The sequence below is a fragment of the Pezoporus occidentalis genome, unplaced genomic scaffold, assembly GCF_034315485.1.
Source record: "Pezoporus occidentalis ecotype Australia unplaced genomic scaffold, CSIRO_AGI_Poc_V1 ctg389, whole genome shotgun sequence".
NCBI lineage: Eukaryota > Metazoa > Chordata > Aves > Psittaciformes > Psittacidae > Pezoporus > Pezoporus occidentalis.
In genome coordinates, this window is record NW_026915712.1 from 1,545 (window position 1) to 21,900 (window position 20,356).

The 20,356-nt window shown below is 68.4% G+C and overlaps 5 protein-coding genes and 1 long non-coding RNA gene across 12 annotated transcripts; 2 read left to right on the forward strand and 4 right to left on the reverse strand.

Annotated features, from left to right (window-relative positions):
* Window positions 1–348: 348 nt before the first annotated feature.
* LOC134170664 (uncharacterized) lies at window positions 349–1,281 on the reverse strand. The gene is made up of 2 exons (XR_009967329.1): window positions 1,147–1,281; window positions 349–446 (listed from the first exon to the last, which is right to left on the reverse strand). It is a non-coding gene; the product is annotated as an uncharacterized LOC134170664 (long non-coding RNA).
* Window positions 1,282–1,487: 206 nt separating this feature from the next.
* LOC134170667 (mothers against decapentaplegic homolog 6-like) lies at window positions 1,488–4,065 on the reverse strand. Its single transcript, XM_062632264.1, has 4 exons — window positions 3,867–4,065; window positions 3,129–3,533; window positions 2,913–3,026; window positions 1,488–2,303 (listed from the first exon to the last, which is right to left on the reverse strand). Exons 1-4 carry the CDS (start codon window positions 4,012–4,014, stop codon window positions 1,768–1,770), a joined length of 1,203 nt encoding a protein of 400 aa, XP_062488248.1. The 5' UTR covers window positions 4,015–4,065; the 3' UTR covers window positions 1,488–1,767.
* A 777-nt stretch (window positions 4,066–4,842) lies between these two features.
* On the reverse strand, window positions 4,843–8,548 carry FLAD1 (flavin adenine dinucleotide synthetase 1). Of its 4 annotated transcripts, none has more exons than XR_009967330.1 (9): window positions 8,393–8,548; window positions 7,572–8,319; window positions 6,843–6,990; window positions 6,619–6,717; window positions 6,350–6,539; window positions 5,963–6,036; window positions 5,724–5,880; window positions 5,235–5,308; window positions 4,843–4,945 (listed from the first exon to the last, which is right to left on the reverse strand). XR_009967330.1 is itself a non-coding variant. In XM_062632263.1 (7 exons), the coding sequence occupies exons 1-7, from the start codon at window positions 8,531–8,533 to the stop codon at window positions 5,745–5,747; spliced, it is 1,536 nt and encodes a 511-aa protein (XP_062488247.1). In that variant the 5' UTR covers window positions 8,534–8,548; the 3' UTR covers window positions 5,681–5,744. The 4 variants fall into 4 exon arrangements, 1 of the variants encoding a protein (XP_062488247.1); XR_009967331.1 differs by having other exon boundaries at window positions 5,235–5,543; XR_009967332.1 differs by having other exon boundaries at window positions 5,235–5,553.
* A 361-nt stretch (window positions 8,549–8,909) lies between these two features.
* On the reverse strand, window positions 8,910–9,773 carry CKS1B (CDC28 protein kinase regulatory subunit 1B). Its single transcript, XM_062632278.1, has 3 exons — window positions 9,607–9,773; window positions 9,199–9,326; window positions 8,910–9,123 (listed from the first exon to the last, which is right to left on the reverse strand). The coding sequence occupies exons 1-3, from the start codon at window positions 9,663–9,665 to the stop codon at window positions 9,071–9,073; spliced, it is 240 nt and encodes a 79-aa protein (XP_062488262.1). The 5' UTR covers window positions 9,666–9,773; the 3' UTR covers window positions 8,910–9,070.
* A 63-nt stretch (window positions 9,774–9,836) lies between these two features.
* Window positions 9,837–18,475, forward strand: SHC1 (SHC adaptor protein 1). 4 transcript variants are annotated; one of them, XM_062632273.1, is made up of 14 exons: window positions 9,916–10,026; window positions 11,327–11,408; window positions 14,406–14,567; window positions 14,707–14,777; window positions 15,005–15,068; window positions 15,198–15,317; window positions 15,680–15,733; window positions 15,828–15,879; window positions 16,349–16,475; window positions 16,560–16,728; window positions 16,880–16,937; window positions 17,035–17,202; window positions 17,282–17,544; window positions 17,733–18,475. In XM_062632273.1, exons 1-14 carry the CDS (start codon window positions 10,016–10,018, stop codon window positions 17,859–17,861), a joined length of 1,530 nt encoding a protein of 509 aa, XP_062488257.1. In that variant the 5' UTR covers window positions 9,916–10,015; the 3' UTR covers window positions 17,862–18,475. The 4 variants fall into 4 exon arrangements, with proteins under 4 accessions (XP_062488260.1, XP_062488258.1, XP_062488257.1 ...); XM_062632276.1 differs by lacking the exon at window positions 11,327–11,408 and having other exon boundaries at window positions 9,837–9,936; XM_062632274.1 differs by lacking the exon at window positions 11,327–11,408 and having other exon boundaries at window positions 9,894–10,026.
* Window positions 18,476–18,781: 306 nt separating this feature from the next.
* PYGO2 (pygopus family PHD finger 2) lies at window positions 18,782–20,346 on the forward strand. The gene is made up of 3 exons (XM_062632277.1): window positions 18,782–18,994; window positions 19,071–19,120; window positions 19,194–20,346. The coding sequence occupies exons 1-3, from the start codon at window positions 18,871–18,873 to the stop codon at window positions 20,286–20,288; spliced, it is 1,269 nt and encodes a 422-aa protein (XP_062488261.1). The 5' UTR covers window positions 18,782–18,870; the 3' UTR covers window positions 20,289–20,346.
* Window positions 20,347–20,356: the final 10 nt, after the last annotated feature.

Below are 20,356 nucleotides of genomic sequence, written 5' to 3' on the forward strand. Positions count from 1 at the left end.
GGAAAACCCGCTCGGCCCTCCCGGCCCCACCGCCCCCCGGCCCGGACCCGGTGCCCCCGCCGCTCCCCGCAGCCGCTGCCGGAGCTGTCGGTGCTCTCCCGGGGGCCGCCGCCCGCTGCCCCGCAGGGCTCCCGAACTCACCTCCTGCCCGCGGGTCGCGGAGGGGCCGGTGCCGGACGGGGGCCGCGGGCCCGTGTCAGCCGGGCCGGCGGCGTGGCAGGAAGGACCGGGCGGTCATCGCGGCCCGGGCGCGGCCGCCTGCAGAGGGCACTGCCGGTCCCGGAGCCGGGCCCCGCAGGCGGCGAGCGCGGCCCCGCGCGGCACGGACGCGCCCAGGGACACCGAAGGGGTCTTTGGTGCCGGTGGCACCGTTTATTTGGGCTATAAATACCGGAATGTCCCGGACCGGCCACAGCACCCGCCCCGCACCCGTCAGCTGTGCTCACCTGCCCCACAACCTACCGCACACCATCCAGCTGTGCTCACCTGCCCCACAACCTACCGCACACCATCCAGCTGTGCTCACCTGCCCCACAACCGACCACACACCATCCAGCTGTGCTCACCTGCCCCACAACCTACCGCACACCCATCCAGATGTGCTCACCTGCGCCACAACCTACCGCACACCCATCCAGCTGTGCTCACCTGCCCCACAACCTACCGCACACCATCCAGCTGTGCTCACCTGCCCCACAACCTACCGCACACCCATCCAGCTGTGCTCACCTGCCCCACAACCTACCGCACACCATCCAGCTGTGCTCACCTGCCCCACAACCTACCGCACACCCATCCAGCTGTGCTCACCTGCCCCACAACCTACCGCACACCATCCAGCTGTGCTCACCTGCCCCACAACCTACCGCACACCCATCCAGCTGTGCTCACCTGCCCCACAACCTACCGCACACCATCCAGCTGTGCTCACCTGCCCCACAACCTACCGCACACCCATCCAGCTGTGCTCACCTGTGCCACAACCTACCGCACACCCATCCAGCTGTGCTCACCTGCCCCACAACCGACCACACACCATCCAGCTGTGCTCACCTGCCCCACAACCTACCGCACACCCATCCAGCTGTGCTCACCTGCCCCACAACCTACCACACACCATCCAGCTGTGCTCACCTGCCCCACAACCTAATGCACACCCATCCAGCTGTGCTCACCAGCCCCACAACCTACCACACACTCATCCAGCTGTGCTCACCTGCCCCACAGCCTGCCCCACACCCATCCAGCTCTGCTCACTTGCCCCACAACCTGCCTCACACCACCCAGCTGTGCCCCTGCTGCCTGCCACGGCCCTGGTCCTCCCTTCCACTGCTCTTGCCTCTGTCCCATTTCCCTCTCCTCCTGCAGCCCCCGGTTCCTGCCACTCTGTGTTGCCACCCCCACCCCCCGGGGGGGGGCACGGAGGGGGGGGGAGGGGGGGGGGGCTCCTGCATCGAGCTTTGCTATTTTTTTTTACAAAATTAATATAAATTAAAATAAATTTAACCATTAAAATAAAATAAAAAAGGGAGAAAGAGATTAAATAGTGCCCTGTGCCAATGAGAGCTCTGTGGCTGGGCAGCGGGGGCCAGGCACTCCAGGCACTGGCTCCCCCCACCTCGAGGCTGGAGCAGAGGGTGCCCTGGGCCAGGACAGCCTCACTGCAGGTAGAGGCTGGGGGGCAGTGGGGGGGCCCCAGCTCATGTCCCCCTTTGCAAACCGCTTTGGGGGGGGTCTCCCTGGCAGCCCCCCGCCCACTGCAGCCCCTCAGCGCGGCCGGTTCAGCAGGACCTCGAGCCAGCAGGGGCAGGAGGTGATGAACTGCCGGGAGTAGCAGGGCCCCCAGCCCTTGGCAAAGCTGATGCGGACGCTGTGGGGGTCACAGGGGCCCTCCCCAGGGACCCGCCGGCCCCCGGGCCCCCCCACGTGCTCGTAGTCGAACACCTTGGCCGAGTAACCGGGCAGCACCTTGAGGACGGGGAGCCCGCGGGCGCCAGGGGGACCCAGGGTAGGCGAGCTGACGAAGATGGGGTGCTCGCTGCGGTTGTAGGCCCACACGCCCCCTGGCTCCCGGCTCAGCAGCAGCCCCCGGCCGATCTTGCCCCGCGCCCGCCGCACGGCCCGGCTGCGGTGAGCGGCCGGTAACTGCCCCAGGCAGAAGCCGCTGCCCCGCGGCAGCTCGCAGAACACGTTCACCGAAGCCTCGTGCACGGCGTAGAGGCGCCCCACGCGCGTACGGTGCTCCCAGTAAGCCAGCTCGCACCAGCAGCCGTCCTTAATAGCGCTCCGTGAGAGGCTGGTGTCTGGTGGGAAGGAGAGCATCACCATCACCATCGCGCAGAGACACCCATGGGCGAGCCGTGCGGCTGGAGGAACCGAAGGGAGAGGGTCCGGGGGGTCCATGCTCCCATGGTCCCCACCGGGGCCGTGGCAGTGGGTGGCTGGATGGACACGGCCCCGCAGGGATGCTCCAGGGCAGGCTCTGGCACCGCTGATGCCAGCGCACGGGGCCAGCCTGTCCCTGGCCGCAGTCCCCCGGGAGCACGGTGAGGGGGATCCCCGTGCGTGAGGAAGGCGCGGCCCCGGCTCCCGGTGCCGGTGGCCGGCGGCCAGGCTGGAGCTGCGGCCGTGTGCGTCAAGGCGCATTGTGTGCGTCCCCGCGGGCAGCGCTTCCTCCGGCACCGAGCCCGCCGGCGCCAGAAATAACAGGAGCCGCGGTGGGGGGGCCCCGGGCAGGAACCCCTCGTCCTGCGCCAGAGCCTTTTCCTTCCAGCGGGAGCGGCTGCCAGCCCCGCTCCCCAGGTCCCAGGCTCCGTGTGCCCCACCGGAGCCGGAGGGGGGGATACTGCCCCGCGTCCGTGGGGCAAAGCGGGGGGGGGGGAATCAAGCAGCCCGTGCCGGGACCCTCTTACCACGCCAGTGGCCACCATCGTAGCTGAACTCCAGGAGCTGGGTGCCGGGGAACGGGGACTCATCCGGCCAGGAGGGACAACAGGACACCTTCGAGTAGGGGGGCGGCGGGGTCTCTGCGGGAGAGAAGGGGACGAGGGGCTGGGACGTGCATCCTGCACCCCGCCAGAGCCCGGAGGCCCCCCCACCGGCAGCACCCGGCCGCGGGCAGCACTCACCGGGCACAGCCAAGCGGCTGAAGTGATGCGGGTTGCAGCAGAGCGCGGCCGCGTCCCCGCAGCCCCCCCGGCCCCCGGCGCAGTAGCAGAGGTGCTTGAGCTCATGGGGCTGCCGCAGGTCGGGCCAGCGGTAGAGGCGGCAGAGCAGGACCTGGGGGGGCAGTGCCTGCTTCACCCCCCCCCGAGACTCCCCCCGCGGCGCCCACACGCAGCCGGACTCGCAGGCCCCCCGGCTCTCCACCGCCTGCACCAGCAGCTCCAGCTCCTCATCCTTCAGCTTCTTGAACAGGGCATGAGCCGCCGGCTTGAGCGCACCGGGGCCGTCCTCGGGGCCGGCGGCCGCGCAGCGCTGCCGCCACAGCCGCCTCACCAGCGCGGCGCGGCGTGAGCGGAACATGGGGGCCGCTGCGGGACGGGGACAGGCGTCACCCGGAGCCGGTTCCCCGCAGTGACCGCCCTGCCCCGTCCCCACAGACCCCGAGGACACAGCGCTGCCCCTGGGGGACGGTGTCCCCAAAGGCCCTGTGGGGATGTGACCCCAAAACCGATCCCCGGGGCAGGGGAGCCCACCCGTGGCGAGGGCAGGGGTCTGTGTGTGTGCCCCCCCCCACCGGACTGGGACAGGGTCCCTAGGGAAGAGGTCCCTGGGATAGGGTCCGTGGGGATGGGGTCCCTGGGATGGGGGCCTTGGGAACAGGGTCTCTGGGGATAAGGTCTCTGGGGAAGGGTCTCACTCACGGCACAGCAGATCTGGGTGCGCGGGGATGGGGCTGCGCACGGGGCCGCGCTCTCCGGCTCCGCTCTGCCCGTGCCCCGCCGCTACCCCGGCTTTTTCCTGTGCGGGGACGTTCTCCCCTCCCCCGGACCTCCCCGTCGGGGAACTCATTGATTCGCCCCGTCCCGGCCGGCCCCGGGGCTGAGCCACCGCGGGGCTGGGGCAGGCGCCAGGCGCGTGGGCTCCGGCTCAGGGCCGCGCTGTGGGGGCTGCTGGAGCCAACCTGGCTCCTGGGGGCAGCCGACACCGGTGCTCGGCCACAGCGACCCGGGCAGGGGGGAGCCATGGAGGGCACGGGCCCGGCAGCCCCCAGCCCATATGGGCACAACCTGAGCCCCACTGACACCCAAAGCGGGGTCCCCGCTGCCCCCCAGCCCTCCCCCTGGCCAGGCCCCCCCCAGGGGCGCTGGGCGAGGGTGGGAGCCTGCTCTACAACAAAGCCGTTAATGTAAACGGGACCCTTATCCCGCGCCGGGCTGGGCTTCCTGCTCCCAACTTCCCGCCGAGATAAGGGAGGCCGCGCTGGCGCCAGGCACTGCCGCCGGGGCTGGGGCCTGGCTCCGGCACCAAGGGGCACAGGGGGCACGGGGACCCCCTGTGACCCACAGCACAGCCCCACCGGCCGTGACCTCCCTGCAGGTCCGGCCACGCTGGGCCTGTCGGGGACGTTCTGCTCTGGCTGCTTCCCGCTGGCTCTTGGCAGCGCCAGGGCCGGGGCAGGAAAGGACCTGGAGCAGGGACAAGGGGAGATGCTCTTCAGACAAGGGGCTGAGTCATGGATGGGGATAGAGGTGGCTGAGGGACAGGCAGGACACGGCTCCTGCCCCAAGGGGCCCCAGGCACAGGTGACGTTGGGGGGTGCCTGGGACCTACCCAGGGTGAGGGCTGGGACAGGACATGCCCCCCCACCCTGAGTCCTCCCCAGGCACACGCAGCTGCTCAGGTGCTACTCAGGTTTATTGGGGTCTCTGTGACGGCAGAGTGGGGTCCCAGCACTGGGTATCCATTGGCTCAATCAGCATGGGGCAAAAAGCAGGCAGGCCTGGGGAGAGGAGAGAGGTGAGGACCCCCTTACAGCACCACGGCTGCACCCCTCAGCCCCCAGGAGCAGCACGGCCAGGCTCCTGTCACCTCTCAAGCACCACTGTTGGGCTCTCATCACCCCTCAAGCACCATGGCTGGGCCATTGTCCCCCAAAGTCCCCACGGCTGGGACCCCAGCATCTCCCCAAGCACCATGGCCAGGCCCTTGTCCCACCCCAACCACCACAGCCAGGTCCCCGTCCCCCCCCAGCCCCACACCGAGCAGGTGTCCGAGGGCAGGGCACTCACCCATCACTGCGCAGGGCAGACAGGAGGTGCCGGGGGGGGTCCATCCCTAGTCCAGCAGCTCATGGATGCACCAGCTGCAGAGCAGGAGGTACACGCACTCCCGCAGCAGCCGCAGCAGCCAGGAGGCCAGGCGCAGCCCCAGCGAGGTGCCGACAGGTACCGGCAGTGCCACGGCCCGCACCGATTGCCTCACGGTGCCCAGCGGCTGGGCTCGGAGCAGGCGCATGGCCGAGGGCTCAGCGGGGTCTGATGCGGGGATGCGGCCGGGCGGGTGCATGGCGAGCGCTGGAAACTGCTCCATTCTCTGTGCTTTAAAAGCCTCCACAATAGCGGGGGTGCAGCAGGGGGAACCCTTTTGTTCTGAGCTGGCCTTACCCCCCCAAGCCCCGAAGGGATGGGCAGAGCCAAGCACGAGCACGATGCAGACGCAGGCTGAGCGCAGCAGGTTTATTCAGTGCTGGCAGGCAACAGGTTTATTCAGTGTCATACCCAGGGGTGCCCGTGCGGCCTTCACCGGCGGGACGTGCGCTCCTCCTCCTCGTTTTCCAGCTCGTAGGCAGGCCGGTACCGGTCCCGGCCCTGGCTGTCGGTGTAGCGCAGTGCCGGGTTCTTGAGCGTGTTGGCCATGCTCCCCAGGGACGTGTAGCTGCAGAGGGAGAAGGCAGCTGCCAGGCTGCACCCCGGGACACTGGCTCTGACAAGCGGGGCATGCAGCACTGGACACTAACCCCTTGTCGTACAGGACGCAGTAGGGGACAAAGAGCTGGCGCAGGAACTCCCAGATGTCCCGGTAGGTCCAGTCCTGCAGGCAGAATTGGGCAGGGGTTGACAGAGAGATCCCAGAGGAGTCAACTGCCCCCCACAAGAGCACACAGGGAAGCCCCAGAGCGCTCCTGTCCCTCCTGGGGCACCCCCAAATGCAGGAAAAGCCCCTCTTCAGGCAGGAAGGAGCCTGGTCTGACAGCACCAGGCAGCTTGGCTGCAGTGAGGGGCACCCATCTGTGCAACAGCGTGGGAAATGCTCTGGGGAGAAGCCCTCCAGGATGGGCGTGGGTTAGTGCCAGCTTCCAGCTCCATCACTTGAGCCTGCCCCAGAGCAAGAGGAGGCCACGTACCAGCAGGGGGTTCACCCGCATGTACCGGGGCCAGCTGGGGTCCGTCAGGCACATAGGGGTCAAGGTGCGTGAGTAGGGGTCCGTGCGCCGCGTCCCCATCAGCACAGCCTCGAGCTGCGGCTGCTGCTCCTTCAGGTGCACCAGAGCCTCCTGAATGGAGCCCTCCACGGTGCAGAGCTGCACCTTGTACCTGTGCAGGCAGGGCGGGAGCTGCTGTGGGGCTGCAGGGCTCCCTGCTCACCCCACAGCCTGCCCCTCACCCCCTGCACCTCTGCACAGTGGCCTGGATGAACTGCTCCATCTCAGGGAAGGGGGACACGATGCGGATGTAGAGCACCTGCAGCTTCTCTTGCCTTACCGGGTACCGCCTGTGGAGAGACCCATCACCCAGGGGCTCTGTACCCCTGGAATCCACGTGTTCCCCCAGAGCAGGCCAGGGGAGAGCCCCGGTTGGAGCCCATGGGACCCCCTCAGCCTGCCCCAGGCCGGGTACCTCTCCACAGCAGCATGGACGAGGTGCAGCAGGGCTGTGCAGTCCTTGCCCCCGTTGAAGCCCACGCAGAGCTGGGCCAGGCTGTACCGCTCCAAAGCCTCCTCGATGGTCCGCAGAGCTGCTGCCACCTTCTGCCCCAGGGCTGAGCCTGCTGGGACAGGGCAGTTGGTGCCTGCCCGGGGTTATGCTGCCTAAGCAATGCCCCAGGGCCCGTGGTACCTTGGCCTTCAGGCACATCTTGTCTCCAGACACACCATGGAGCCAAGAGCTTGCATAACCCGGAGGTCTGTGCCACGGATGGGACAGGGATCCTGCCAGCACCGTGGCTCAGCTCCCTCCAGCACAGGTTGTGCTCTCAGGGACCGGCACCCGATGGCCTGAATTGGGGTTCTGGGTCCCACTCCCACCTGTGGCTGTGGCAGTAGCAGGGCCGCAGCAACCCTCAAGCCCCCCAGAACAGGCAAACTCTGCTCCCAGGCTGGTCTTCCCACTGCACTGGTCCTGTGAGGCTGGGCACTGCTTTACAGTGAGGGTGGTAAAGCCCTTGCACAGGATGCCCAGAAAGGCAGTGGATGCCCCATCACTGGAGACAGCCCAGGCCAGGCTGGATGTGGTTCTGAGCAACCTGCTCTAGCTGGAGGTGTCCCTGCCCACTGCAGGGGTTGGACTGGATGAGCTTTGGAGGTCCCTTCAACCCCAACTGCTCTGCGACTCTATGATTCCCTGTACCTGACTCAGCCAGGCCGTAAACCTCCATGGCCGCTGGCGCGATGCAGTCCATCACCAACGGCACAACAACGCCCGGCGGCAGCTTCTCCATCAAGAAGCAATGTGCTTCCTCCAGGTCCTGCTCCGACTCCGAGTCCAGCATCAGCTTCACCCGGTAGTAGTTACTGGCCCAGTCCGGGTAGGAGCCCAGACTGACACGGCCCTGGAAGGCGGCATTGACCTGGTCCAAGGCGGGCGCGATGAGCACCTCGTCGGCCGCCACGTAGACGGCGCGGGAGTGGAACCGGGTCTGCTCGCTGCGGAAGAGGTGGGCGAAGCCGTCCAGGGCGCGCTCCATCAGCGCCGGGATGCCGGGGAAGATGTAGACGTTGCGCACGCTGACCAGCGGGTACTTGAAGGCGCTGCCCGAGCCGTAGTTGAGGCGGGAGGACGCGGGGACGAGCGCCAGCTTCATCTCGGGGCACTGCGCGTCCGTCGCACCAAAGAGCCGGTGCACCAGCGCCACCAGCTCGGGGTGGGGAGCGACCTGCTCGCCAAAGGCCCTGGCCACGGCCTCGAAGGTCACATCGTCGTGCGTAGGGCCGATGCCCCCCGAGGTGAGCACGAAGGTGAAGCGGGCGGCGAAGGCGGCCACCTCGCCCGCGATGGCCTCCACGTCGTCGGGCACCACCGAGATCCGCGCCACCCGCACGCCCAGGGCGCGCAGCCGCCGGCACATGAAGAACGAGTTCGTGTCCTGCGTGTGGCCCTGCGGGGGAACGGAGACACGGGTGACGGGGGGGGGCGGTCCCGGGGCAGCCCCCCCGCAGCCCCGGCCGCACCTTGAGGATCTCGTCGCCGATGACGATGATGCCGGCGGTGCTGCCCCGCGCCGCGGCGGGCCCGGGGGCCGCCATGGGGCTGGAGGAGGCGGCGCGCAAGGCCCCGCCCGCCCGCAGCGCCCCCCGCAGCGCTCCCCACATGGGCCCGGCGCGCCGCTCCGCCGCTCTCAGGCCGCGGTACCGCCTCACGCTCCCATTGGCCAGGCGGCGCGTCCGTCACAAGGCGCTGCGGGCGCGGATTGGTCAGGAGGCGGGACCCGGCGGGGGCAGAACCATCGCGGTTGGGTGGGGGAGCGGCGGCCGCGGGCCCGCCCGTCGGGAGAAGGCACGTGCGGCGCCGCGGGGCACCGGGAGCTCCTCCCCCCCGTCCCTTCCCATCCGCACCGGAGCGCTCCAGCACCCCCCAACACCGCCCTCCATCATCACCCCCCTCCCCAACCACCGGGAGGATCCCCCTTCCCCCCCCCCGTACCGGGCGCCCCCCGCCGCCCCCGTTCCCAGCGCAGCACGCAGGAGGTCACAAACAAACATCTCTTTATTGACCATAGAAACAGGCAGCAAGCCGGGGCTGAGCCGCCAGTGCTGCAGCGCCCGGGTAGCGCCGGGAGGCGTGGGGCAAAACTCCCCGAGGGTGATGCTGAGGAGGAAGGTGCTGGCTCGGCTCGGGCCGGGGGCCTCTCACTTTTCCGGCTTCTTGGGCAGCGGCCGGCGGAAGAGCAGGATGTGCGGCTCTGCGGGATAACGGGGAGGGGGACGGCGGTGTCAGGCCAGGCCCCGCGGCCGCAGCCCCCCCCTCCGAGGCTCACCTGGCTCGTGGATCATGTAGTGCACCCAGCCCTGGCTCTGCTGCACGCCCAGGTTCCGCCACTCCGACTCCGAGAGCAGGTGGGTCTTGGGCACCAGCTTCGCGATGTCCTTGGGCAGCATCACGTGCCTGCAACGCCGCGGCCTCAGCCGGGACCGGGGACACCGGGGCCACAACCCCAGGGGCACCGGTACCGGATATCCCCCCCCCAAGTGCGCCTTTACCGGGACACCCCCGGTGCGGCCGTTACCGGGACATCTCCCACTCCCAACGGAGCCGTTATCGGGGCGTTTACCCCCCGAGGGAGCCGCTACCGGGAAATCCGCCCCCCAGCAGAGCCGTTACCTGGACACCCGCCCCCCCCCCCCCCCCCCTCCGAGCCCCCCACGGCCGCCCCCCCCCGCCTCACCGGTACTCGAACTCCTCATCGTCGTACTTGTCGGAGTAGTAGATCTGTTTGTGCGCCATGGCCCGCTCCTGCGGCCGCCCCTCCCCGCCGCCCCCCCGCGCCCTCACCTCAGCGGCCGTTGGCGCCGCCCCCCCTCGCGGCGCTTTCAAACGCCGCCGCCCCGCGCGCTCAGTGGCCGGCGCCGCGCAGCGGGCGGGGCGGAGCCGGCTCCCATTGGCTGCCGCTCGCAGGGCGCCGCTGGCCCGCGGGGAACAAGCGGGCGCGCTATTGGGGGAGCCGGATCACGTGGCGGGGGCGCGGTGAGGCCGCGCTGGAGGGTGCGGGCCGGAAGTGAGTCGCTGGCGCGGCGCGGGGTCGGGGGGCAGCGGTGCGGGCGCCGCCGGGACCGGAGGAGGCCGGCGGGAGACCCATGGTGCCCCGGTGAGCGCTGAGGGCCGGCCCGGGCGGGGGGAGCCGCCGCCAGGCACCGCGGCGGGGTTGGCGCGGCCTGCGCAGCACCCGTGGGAGCGGCAGGGCAGTGGGGCCGGGTCCTCGCCGCTCGCTGCCCCGCGGGGCCTCCCCAGTGCTGGCCGTTCCGTTGTGTCCAGGTCTCGGTTCGCTCCGGTGCCCGCTCCCGGTGCGGCGGTTGCGCTGCGTGCCCGGGGCCTGTCGCTGCGCTCCGGCTCGGATCGCCCTGTGTGGGGTGTGCCGGGGCATCTTGGGGGACCCCAGAGCACGGCCTCAGCGGGGACAGGGCGCCGGTCCGTTTCCAAGGGAGCCGTGCCCTCAAGCTCTGTCTGTGCTCCGCAAGGACAAGCCGCGGGGCAGCCCCGGGTGATGCCGACCGCGGTGGACGTTCCCCGTTGCGGGTCTTTGCCGCCTCCGCAGCGTGTCGTGTCCGTTACAGGCTGTTCCTGCTGCTCCGGTTGAGCTGCGGAGCTCCCTGGCTGTGGGTTGTGCGGACGCGTGTCCTGGGCCCTGCCAGCCTTGGCCCCCGGTGTCCGAACGGCCTCGTCACCACCAGAGGGGTCTGGCGCGGTGCTGCCAACCTGCGCTGTTGCACTTGCCAAGCAGGGCCCTCCTTATCGCAGTAATCGTGTTAGTGCCCGCCCGGGCTCCGGCGCAGGCCCCAGATAAGGGCATAATTGCTGCAAGGAAGTAAATCACGTTGCTGCCCTGCGCTGCTCGGCCTTGGCCGGGCACTGGGGGTGGGAAGAGCAGGGGCTCTGGAGCTGCTCCTGCTTTGCTTGCCTTGTTTTTCCCTTGCAGAGCTTCCTGCCCTTCCTGGCTCCCCCCTCGGAGCCTCTTCCCATGGCTTTCTTCTCCACCGCTCCCCTGAGACGAGGGGTCTGCATTGCTGGGGGCTTTGTACGTCCTTGTGGTGCCAGCCAAGGGGGTGGCAGGAAGGGGCAGCTCTGCTCCCCCCCCATCCCGGGCTGCCTTTGCTCTCCCTGTGTGCGTGTGGCCGCTCTGTGCTGGTTTTGGGGGTTGGCTCCAACCCCCATTTCCATTTGCTGCTGTGGGCAAGGTCTGAGCGGAGTCAGGCCTCATGCTCCTTCCCAGCACATCCCATCTCCATCCCTGCTTGGAGGGGAAGCAGGAGGCTTCTCTGGATCTCTTGCCCCGTGGTGGCAGTGCTGCAGCCCTGTGGTCAGTGACGAGGAGGAGGAGCAGGGTTTGCCTCGGTGCGAGGGCCAGCAGGGCAGGGCTGGCTAACTCCCTGTTTGTCCCCGAACCGCAGGTCGGATGCCACACGAGAGGGGCTGTGCGCTTCTGTTCCCTGCCTGGGGCCTGCCCTGCCCTCCGCGGCGATGGAGTACGTGGTAAGGACCGCGGTGGAGGGCGAGGTGGCTTCGGTGGTGGATCCTGCCTCCCCCCTCTCCTTGCTGGCAGGGCCTCAGCCTCCTCTTCACATCTCATCTGGCATGTCCTGGCTCCTCTTCCCAGCAGCAGAGGTGCTGGCAAGGAACACGTAGGTGCCATATGATGCTCTTGTGATTAGAGTTGTGTTTTTTTTGCTTCCTCCATGCCCTGGAGGCTTGGGGATGGCTCTGTTGTTGGACCAAGAGGGTCTCTTGCCCCCGGCAAGGTGCGTACGTGCGGCAGCAGCTGGTGCACGGCTGCCTGCTCCTCGCTGCAGCTTCTTGCCAAACCACTGGTGTGTTCCAGGTCTGTGACTCAGCTCCCACTTTGTGTTTCCTGGGAGGATGTAGGGCCAGCGCCCGGGAGCACAGCCTCGAGCGTCCCCTCTCTGCTCCTCGCCTCAGGCTGCGTGTGAAGTCTCAGCCCCAGGCACCCAAAAGTAGCCCTTGTCCCTCTGCCTGTCCTGTGTGTGGCAAGGGGAAGGGCAGCTGCCTGCTGGATGGGGCTCATTGCTGCATCTTCAAGCAGGGCCCTTGTTCTGTGGCATCTGCTTTATGTGCTCTGAGCCTGCTAGAAAGGGCTCTTGGATGCCCCGGAATGGGCTGTGGTGACTATTCCTTGTCTCTCCAAGGGCTGAGAGCAGCAATACATCTTGTGACTGCCCAGTGCAGGCTGGTGGGGTGACATGGACTGAGTGGCCTCAGGAGGTTCTGATACAATCAGAAATGATTCCATCTTGGAAAAGTAGAGGCCTGTGTGCGGCTCCGTGGGTATCAGGGATGGCTGCTCTGAGCCCCATTGTCTGGCCGGGCCCTGAGCTGGTGGGAAGGGGCAGAGGAACCCCCCATCCCCTTTGCAGTTCCCTTCTGCTCTTCCCTGGGGAAGCGCTTGTGCTCACGGAGCTGCTGCTGCCGTGCCAAGGGATCCTGGCCCCACATCCGCCGGTGGCCGGGCCCTCGGTGGCTCCCCCCCGGCAGCAGGGGGCTGCGGCTGCCCCTCGCGGGGCTGGCGGCTTCCTGGCTCCCTGGCCCCGGCTTCCTGCTTTTCTTTAGTGCCGTGGCCACGGGAAGGTCACAGCACAGGGGCCCCCGGCGGGGACGAGCTCGTTGGAGGACAGCACCGCGGGCTGCCGGCGCCAGTGGCGGCTGAGGTGGGGCTGGCGTCGCGGCGCTCCAGCACCGGGAGGGTGATGAACCCACCGGCGTGAGCCGTGGCCCCTCGCACCGGGCTGGAGCCTATTTCCAGCTCGGTCCTGGCTTCGTTTCCCTGTCCCCATGGCGCGGTGCCAGAGCTCGAGAAGTGCGGTCGGCAGCCGGGTCCAAGCAGGGAGAGCCCTTCCCTTGGGCTGGATTGACCCGGGGTTGGCGCTGTGGCTGGTGCTCGGCAAGGCCCCTGTCTGTGGTGGGTCAGAGGGATTGAAATCCCTGCTTCAGCCATGTGAGGTGGAAGCAGGGAGACGGAGAAGGAAGGGGAGAGCTTTTGCACCCTGGGGGAGGCTCATACGGATTGATGGTGCCGCCGGTGCGCTGGGAAGGGGGGAGCGGGTGCCCCCGATCCCCGCACCCGCTGCTGGGGGCTCCCCCCGCTGCAAGGGGCCGCAATTTGCTCCCCGCTCGCTCCCTCCCGCTGGCTCCGCCTGTGACCTTGATTTTTCCGCTCCAGATAGGCGCAGGGTCCCCTCCCCTCGCCGCCAGCCCCTCCTGCGCTGCAGCCCCTGCCCGTGAGTCAGCACGGCCCTTCCGAGCAGCGGCGGCCGCTCAGCCCCGCGCCCGCCGGGCTGCGGGAAGCAGCAGCCGTGAGCAGCAGCCGCGTCTCCCGCCCGCGCTGAGCCCACCTGTATCCTGCTCCTTGCGCATCCTCCTGCTCCCGAAGGATCGCTGTCCCTGCATACCCGCCGGCTGCGAGCGCCGCTGGCACCTCAGCATCGCGGCCCCCGGCAGAGCTCGGCGAGCCAACGGCGGCCGCCCGCTGCCGGCACGTGGGTTGCGTGGCTTTGGCCACCACAGAAGGACCTTGTTCGCTCCTGGCCGGTGCTCGCAGCGGGGCTGGGCCGGGCCTTGGATGCGCTCTGAGGCTGCCTTGTCTCAGGGCGTTAAATATTCATGCTTGATTTCCTCTTAGCGGGGCTGGAGCCAGCTGCGGGGCAGCAGCGCGGGACCGGGCCGAGGGGCTGCAGCCAGCCCCGCCTCAAGACAATGGGATTTGCGGCGGAGCAACGCGGGGCCGTGGGGCTTGAGGAGCTCCGGGCTGGGGGCCGAGCGTGCTGAGCTCCCCCCGGGCGTCGCCACAGCCCCGTTTCCTCCGCGCCGCAGCGGGGTTGCTCTCCGTCCATCCGGATCCGCACATCCTTTGCTGACGCCGCTCGGGATTGATCGGCTGCGCCGGCACGGAGCCGAGCAGCCCCCGGCCCCGCTGCCTGGCGCCCCGGGGCCTGCTCTCGCTGCCGGCCATGCAGGGCTGGCGCAGCCCCGGCACGGAGCTTGGCCGAGGCTTGTGCCTGGGGGCAGCTTCTGGGTTGGGACCCTCCATGGGGCCCCCGTGAGCCCTGTGCGGCTGCTCCAGGCGGGCCGGGCCGGCGCCCCGCTCTCGGCATGGATCTCCTGCAGAAGAGCAAATACAGCCACCTGCGGAACGAGTCCATCTCCTCCCTGGAGGAGGCCGTGGGGGTCCCGGGCTCCCCGGTGGAGCCCTTCCCGGGCACGCGATCGCTGTCTGGCTCCTTGTCCTCATCCTCCCTCGGCCCCGTGGCGCCTCTCGGGGAGCTCTCGCCCGAGTCTGAGGACAGTCCCACCACGCTCTGCTCCTTCTTCCCCAAAATGGCCAACCTGAAGCTCTCTAACCCCGCCAACCTGCTCAGCCTGCGCGGCTCCTCTGGCAGCGGCAGCCCCGGGGAGCCCCCGGCACCGGGGGGAAACGCCAGCCCCGGCTCAGCGGGACCTGTTGCTGTCTGTTCCCAGGATATGAACAAGTTGAGCTGCGGGAAGAAGACGCGGGTGGAAGGCGGCCAGCTCGGGGGGGACGAATGGACCCGGCACGGAAGCTTCGTCAATAAGCCCACCCGTGGCTGGCTGCACCCTGATGACAAAGTCATGGGCCCCGGGGTCTCCTACCACGTCCGTGTGAGTGCTGGGGACTCGGGGGGGTGGTGTGGGAAGGGTGATTTGGGGATTTGGGGACCTCCTGGCATGTTCCTTGGGGGGTGGTAGGTGGGCAGTGGGGTTCCTGGGGTGGTCAGGCTGACCCTGCTCTCTCCCCCAGTATATGGGCTGCGTGGAAGTCCTGCAGTCCATGAGGGCTTTGGATTTCAACACCAGGACACAGGTCACCAGGTGAGCTCTGCCTCTTTGAGGGGAGTCTGAGCCCCACGCAAACCTCTTGGGATGTGTGGGGCTTTTTTGGGGGGCTGGGCTGCCTGCAACAGCCACATCAGATTCACACCAATGTGCTTCCCCGGCTCAGAGAGCCCTATTTGTCACCCTGCCCCTTGTGTGCTGGTCCCGTGGTTGGGGGGGGGTCACTGCTGGGGGGGTGCTGACATCCTGCTTGCTCCCTGCAGGGAGGCCATTGGGCTGGTGTGCGAGGCCGTGCCCGGTGCCAAGGGAGCTGTGAGGAGAAGGAAGGTGAGGCCGGGCTGGGGGGCCTCAGCAGCATCAGTGCTGAGGACAAGGTGCCCATCTCTCCCGTGGGGGGGGGGGGGGCTGCAGGATGTGGCCTGGGTACCCCCTCCTCACACTGCTCTTTGTCCCCAGCCCTGCGGCCGCTCCCTCAACTCCATCCTGGGCAAGAGCAACCTGAAGTTTGCTGGCATGCCCATCACCCTGACCATTTCCACCAGCAGCCTCAACCTCATGGCATCTGACTGCAAGCAGGTGAGAGCAGGGGGGAACCGTGCCAGGGTCTTCAGGTGAGCAAGAATCCTGCTCAGGGACAGGGGATGTCCCCAGCCTCTTAGGAGATGTCTCGGTGGGCTGTCACCTGCTGGGTGCCCATCTCCCCCCAGTCCCTGGGGGCAAAGAGTTTGGGGCAATGCCCCAGAGACTGAGAGACCCAAGTCCCCTGGCCTGGGGCCAGTGGGTTTTGATCCCACTCCCTGTGGGATGTGGGTGCCCCTGACCTTGTCCTGGTGGCCTGTGGCTCATAACACCACAGCGTGGAGGAGTGTGTATTGGGAGGAGCAGGAGGTGCCACAGAGGAGTTCCTGGCTGCATCCAACAAACTCTCTGCCTTGCAGATCATTGCCAACCACCACATGCAGTCCATCTCCTTTGCTTCTGGGGGAGACCCGGTGAGTACAGGGGTTCCCCATTGCGTGTGCCCTGCCCTGGGCTGGCGCTCAGTGCCTCCCTGCACCCATCTTACCGCTGGTGTCTCGCCCACAGGACACAGCCGAGTACGTCGCCTACGTTGCCAAAGACCCCGTCAATCAGAGAGGTGAGGCTGCTCTGGGGGTGTTGAGGCTCAGCTCAGTGAGGCACCGGGCCCCTGTGAGGAAGCTCTGGGGTGCATAGGGAAGGCTCAAGGGACGGAGGACTTGGAATCATGGAATAGGTTGGGTTGGAAGGACCTTAAAGCTGAACCAGCTCCATCCCCTGCCATGGGCAGGGACACCTTCCACTAGAGCAGGGTGCTCCGGCCTGGCCTTGAACACGGCCAGGGAGGGGGCAGCCACGGCTTCTCCATTCAACCCACTCCAGTTCCCCACCACCCTCACAGGGAAGAGCTTCTGCCTAAGAGCTCATCTCAGTCTGCTCTCTGGCAGGTTAAAGCCATTCCCCTTGTCCTGTCCCTGCATCCTTTGTCCAAAGCCCCTCTCCAGGTTTCCTATAGGCCCTTCAGGCACTGGAGCTGCTCTAAGAAGCAAGCCTGGGGAGTCAGATCTCATTTGTCATGTCTCTTGCAGCCTGCCATATCCTGGAGTGCCCCGAGGGCTTGGCGCAGGACGTGATCAGCACCATTGGGCAGGCCTTTGAGCTGCGCTTCAAGCAGTACCTGAAGAATCCCCCGAAGCTGGTGACGCCCCACGACAGGTAAGGGCAGTGGAGGAGGAGGCGGGAAGGTGCCTGGGTTTGGAGGGGGTGTCAGCTGCTCACCTGGGCCATGCCCCCCCCCAGGATGGCTGGGTTTGATGGATCTGCCTGGGATGAGGAAGAGGAGGAACCAGCTCCCGATCACCAGTACTACAACGACTTCCCTGGCAAGGAGCCTCCCATTGGGGGGGTTGTGGACATGCGGCTGCGAGACGGGGCTGCTCAGACCCCCAGTCACTTGGGGGCCACACTGGTAAGGCTCCGGGCACAGCCCTGTGGGGAGTTCCATGGTCCAAGGGTGATGCAGGGACCCCGTGGTGTGTGTCTCCCCAGCACCTCTATCCCTGGGTGTGCCTGGAAGTGATGGGCAGTGCAGGGGGACTCACCTCCACCTTTCATTGCAGCCTGTCGGCCAGTCCAGCGGGGAGTACGACCCCCAGAAGCAGCACACTCCTGCCCAAGGTAACGGGATGGCCGTGGCTGGTCCCCATCTTCCTTCCTGGACACAGTGGGTGCTGGGTTTGGGGCTGGAGCCCTGCTCACCCAGTGTTCTTGGCAGGAGGGAGAGAGAAATACCTGGCTCCGGTGGGTGCATCCGGCCGCACGGACCTGTTTGATGACCCATCTTATGTCAACGTGCAGAACATGGACAAGACCCGGCAAGCATCAGCTGCCAGCACCCCCACGACGGCCAATGGTAGCACCCAGAGAGACCTCTTTGACATGAGTGAGTGGTGTGGGGGGCTGGGGGGGGGGGGGGCAGTGGGCTTGGCCGCAGTCCCACCCCCGTTCCTCTCTCCCTGCAGAGCCTTTTGAAGACGCTCTGCGTGTGCCCCCGTCTGTGCCCCTGGGGCTGCCCCCTGCCCAAGTGGTGGCCTCCATGGAGGAGCAGCTGAGACGAGAGCCCTGGTACCATGGGAAGATGAATCGCAAGGAGGCTGAGAAGCTGCTGAAAGTGAACGGAGACTTCCTGGTGCGGGAGAGCACCACCACCCCGGGGCAGTACGTGCTGACTGGCCTGCAGGGTGGGCAGCCCAAGCATCTGCTGCTTGTCGATCCTGAGGGAGTGGTGAGTCCACACAACACCCCAGGGATGGAGCTTGGCACAGTTTGGGGGCCTTCAAGAGCCTCGAGAGCTCCTGGGAAATGCCTCTGGGTTGGTTTGGGGGCTGGAGGGGGCCCTGGGCTGCATGGGGACCCCTTGGGCCTCCTTTTGGCATCAGCAGCCTCCTGAGTGTCCCTCCCCTGGCCCCCAAGGTGCGGACAAAAGACCATCGCTTTGAGAGCGTCAGCCACCTCATCAGCTACCACATGGACAATCACCTGCCCATCATCTCTGCCGGCAGCGAGATGTGCCTGCAGCAGCCCGTGGAGAGGAGACTCTGAGTGCCCTGGGGTGCATCCCCCCCCGGCTCCATGCCCTGCCCAGGGCACCCTTGGACTCTGAGCTGGGTGCTCTGCCAGGACTGAGCATGGACACGGCCGGCGCCTGTCCCTGCTGGTGTGGTGTGAGCTGCCAGTGTGGCCGAGGGGAGGTCTCTTCTTGCCAAAGCCCCTGCTGTGCCCCCCAGCTCCAGCCTTCACACAGCAGCTCAGTTCCTGCCACAGCCTGGCCCAGCTGCTGGGCCACGGCTGCTCACAACCAATGGCGTGGGCATGGGAATGGTGGAGATGAGCCCCTGGGGTGCAGAGGGGGGCACAGCCCCCCCCCCTCCCAGCCCCATTCTGACTGTACCCGGTCACTTTACGTGTTAACTCTGTGCCTTGACCCGCAGGTCCCACACTCTTATGCAATGTGTGGGGGGCTGGGGATGGAGCCCCCCCCCCCTCTGTGCTCCCAACCCCACCGTGCTCCTTCCCGGGATGTGCCCCAGCAGCCGGGGGGTGGTGGGAGGCCCCCCCCATGCATGGTGTTCCTCCCCAAGCCAAAGCGCAGCCCTGCCCCGGGCCCTGCTCTACCAAAGGAACCGGCGCTCGGTATTAAAGTTGGTATTTCTCTAGGCCGTGCCTGGTGTCGCGCAGCCACCGGCACGTGGCTCCCTCCGCCCGCTCCCCCCCCGCGCCTTCCCCGTGGTCCGCTCCGCTCTCCCCCACGGCCGCTGGCATGGTCCGTCTGGCTCAGCTCCACCCCGCCCAGCGCGCTGGAGTCGGCGCATTCCCCCCCCCCCCCCCCCCCGCGGGACTATGTACATGGTTCGTCCCATTGCGGGCCCCTTCTCAGCGTCGCGCTGCGCTTGGGCCGCCTTGTGATTGGCTGCGCACCACCCTCTTGCGCGGTGATTGGTTCCGTCGGGCCGCTCCGCCCCGCCCCTCGCGCTGTGGTTGGCTCCGCGCGGGTCCCGGTTGCGGGTGGCGGCGGCGGCGGGGCCATGGCGCGGTGGCGGCGGTGAGGGCCATGGCGGCCCCGCACGCGGAGAAGCTGGAGGGAGGCGTCCCGGCCCCGCCGCCCCCCCCGGGGCCCCCGCACCCCGCGGGCAGCGCCGCCGCCGGCGGGCCCGGCCGCAAGCAGGGGAAGGCAGGTGAGCGCGGGCGGACCGGGACCGGGCGTGAGGGGGGGCGCCGGCACCGGCTGACGCTCCCCGCTTGTCCCCGCAGGGCTGCAGATGAAGAGCCCCGAGAAGAAGCGGCGCAAGTCCAACACGCAGGTAGGGCACGGCCCGGCAGCGGGGCCGCGGCCGGGAGCGGGCTTGCTCTTAGCGCCGCCGCCTCCCGCTGCAGGGCCCCGCCTATTCGCACCTCTCGGAGTTCGCGCCGCCGCCCACCCCCATGGTTGACCACCTGGTGGCCTCCAACCCCTTCGAGGACGACTTCGCGGCGCCCAAAGCGGGTGCAGCCGCAGCCGCCGCCGCCGCCTCCTTCCTTGGCAGCCCCGTCCCCTTCGGGGGCTTCCGCGTCCAGGGCGGCATGTCCCCGCAGGTGCCCCCCGGGTACGGCGGCGGCCCCCAGCCCCTGCGGCGCCAGCCCCCGCCCTTCGCCCCCGGGCAGATGGGCCCGGCCTTCAGCATGGCCCCGCAGGGCCCCGGCTACGGGCAGCCGGGCGCCGTGGGCTTCCCGGGGCAGCCCTTCGGGCAGCCGCTGGGGCCGAGCTTCAGCCCGCCCGGGGCGCCGCTGCTGCAGGGGCCGGTCGGCAGCTTCGGGCCCATGATCTCCCCGACCCTAGGGCAGCCCCCGCGGGGGGACGTGGGCCCCGGCCCGGCGCTGAACCCGCCCCCCGGGGGCCCGGCCGTGGGGCAGCGCTTCGGGCAGCCCGGCGGCCTCTTCGGACAATCGCCCCTGCAGCGGCCTGGGCAGGGCGGGCCCCCGCTGCCCCCCACCGCCAGCCCCTTCCCCGGGGCTGACCCCGGCTTCCCGCCCAGCGGCGAGGAAGGGGGCAAGAGCCTGAACGCCCCGCCCGGTGCCTTCGCCCCGGAGCAGCACTCGGGCTCTCCCGCCGCCGTCAACGGAGCCCAGCCCGGCTTCACCCCCGGCAGTGCTGGGCGCGGTGCCGGCACCCCCGAGACCAACAGCCTCCCTCCGCCCGCCCCGGGGAAGGCAGTGGGGGGCTCGGGCCATCAGCCGCCGCCGGGGCTGGTGTACCCGTGCGGAGCCTGCCGCAACGAGGTGAACGACGACCAAGATGCCATCCTGTGCGAGGCCTCGTGCCAGAAGTGGTTCCACCGGGAGTGCACTGGGATGACGGAGAACGCCTACGGGCTGCTCACCACCGAGGCCTCGGCCGTCTGGGCCTGCGACTTCTGCCTCAAGACCAAGGAGATCCAGTCCGTGTATGTGCGGGAGGGCCTGGGACAGCTGGTGGCTGCCAACGACGGCTGAGCCGCCCGCCCCCCCCCGACCCTCCCTGCCACCGGCCACGGACTGACCCCCCGGTTCTGGCACCATCA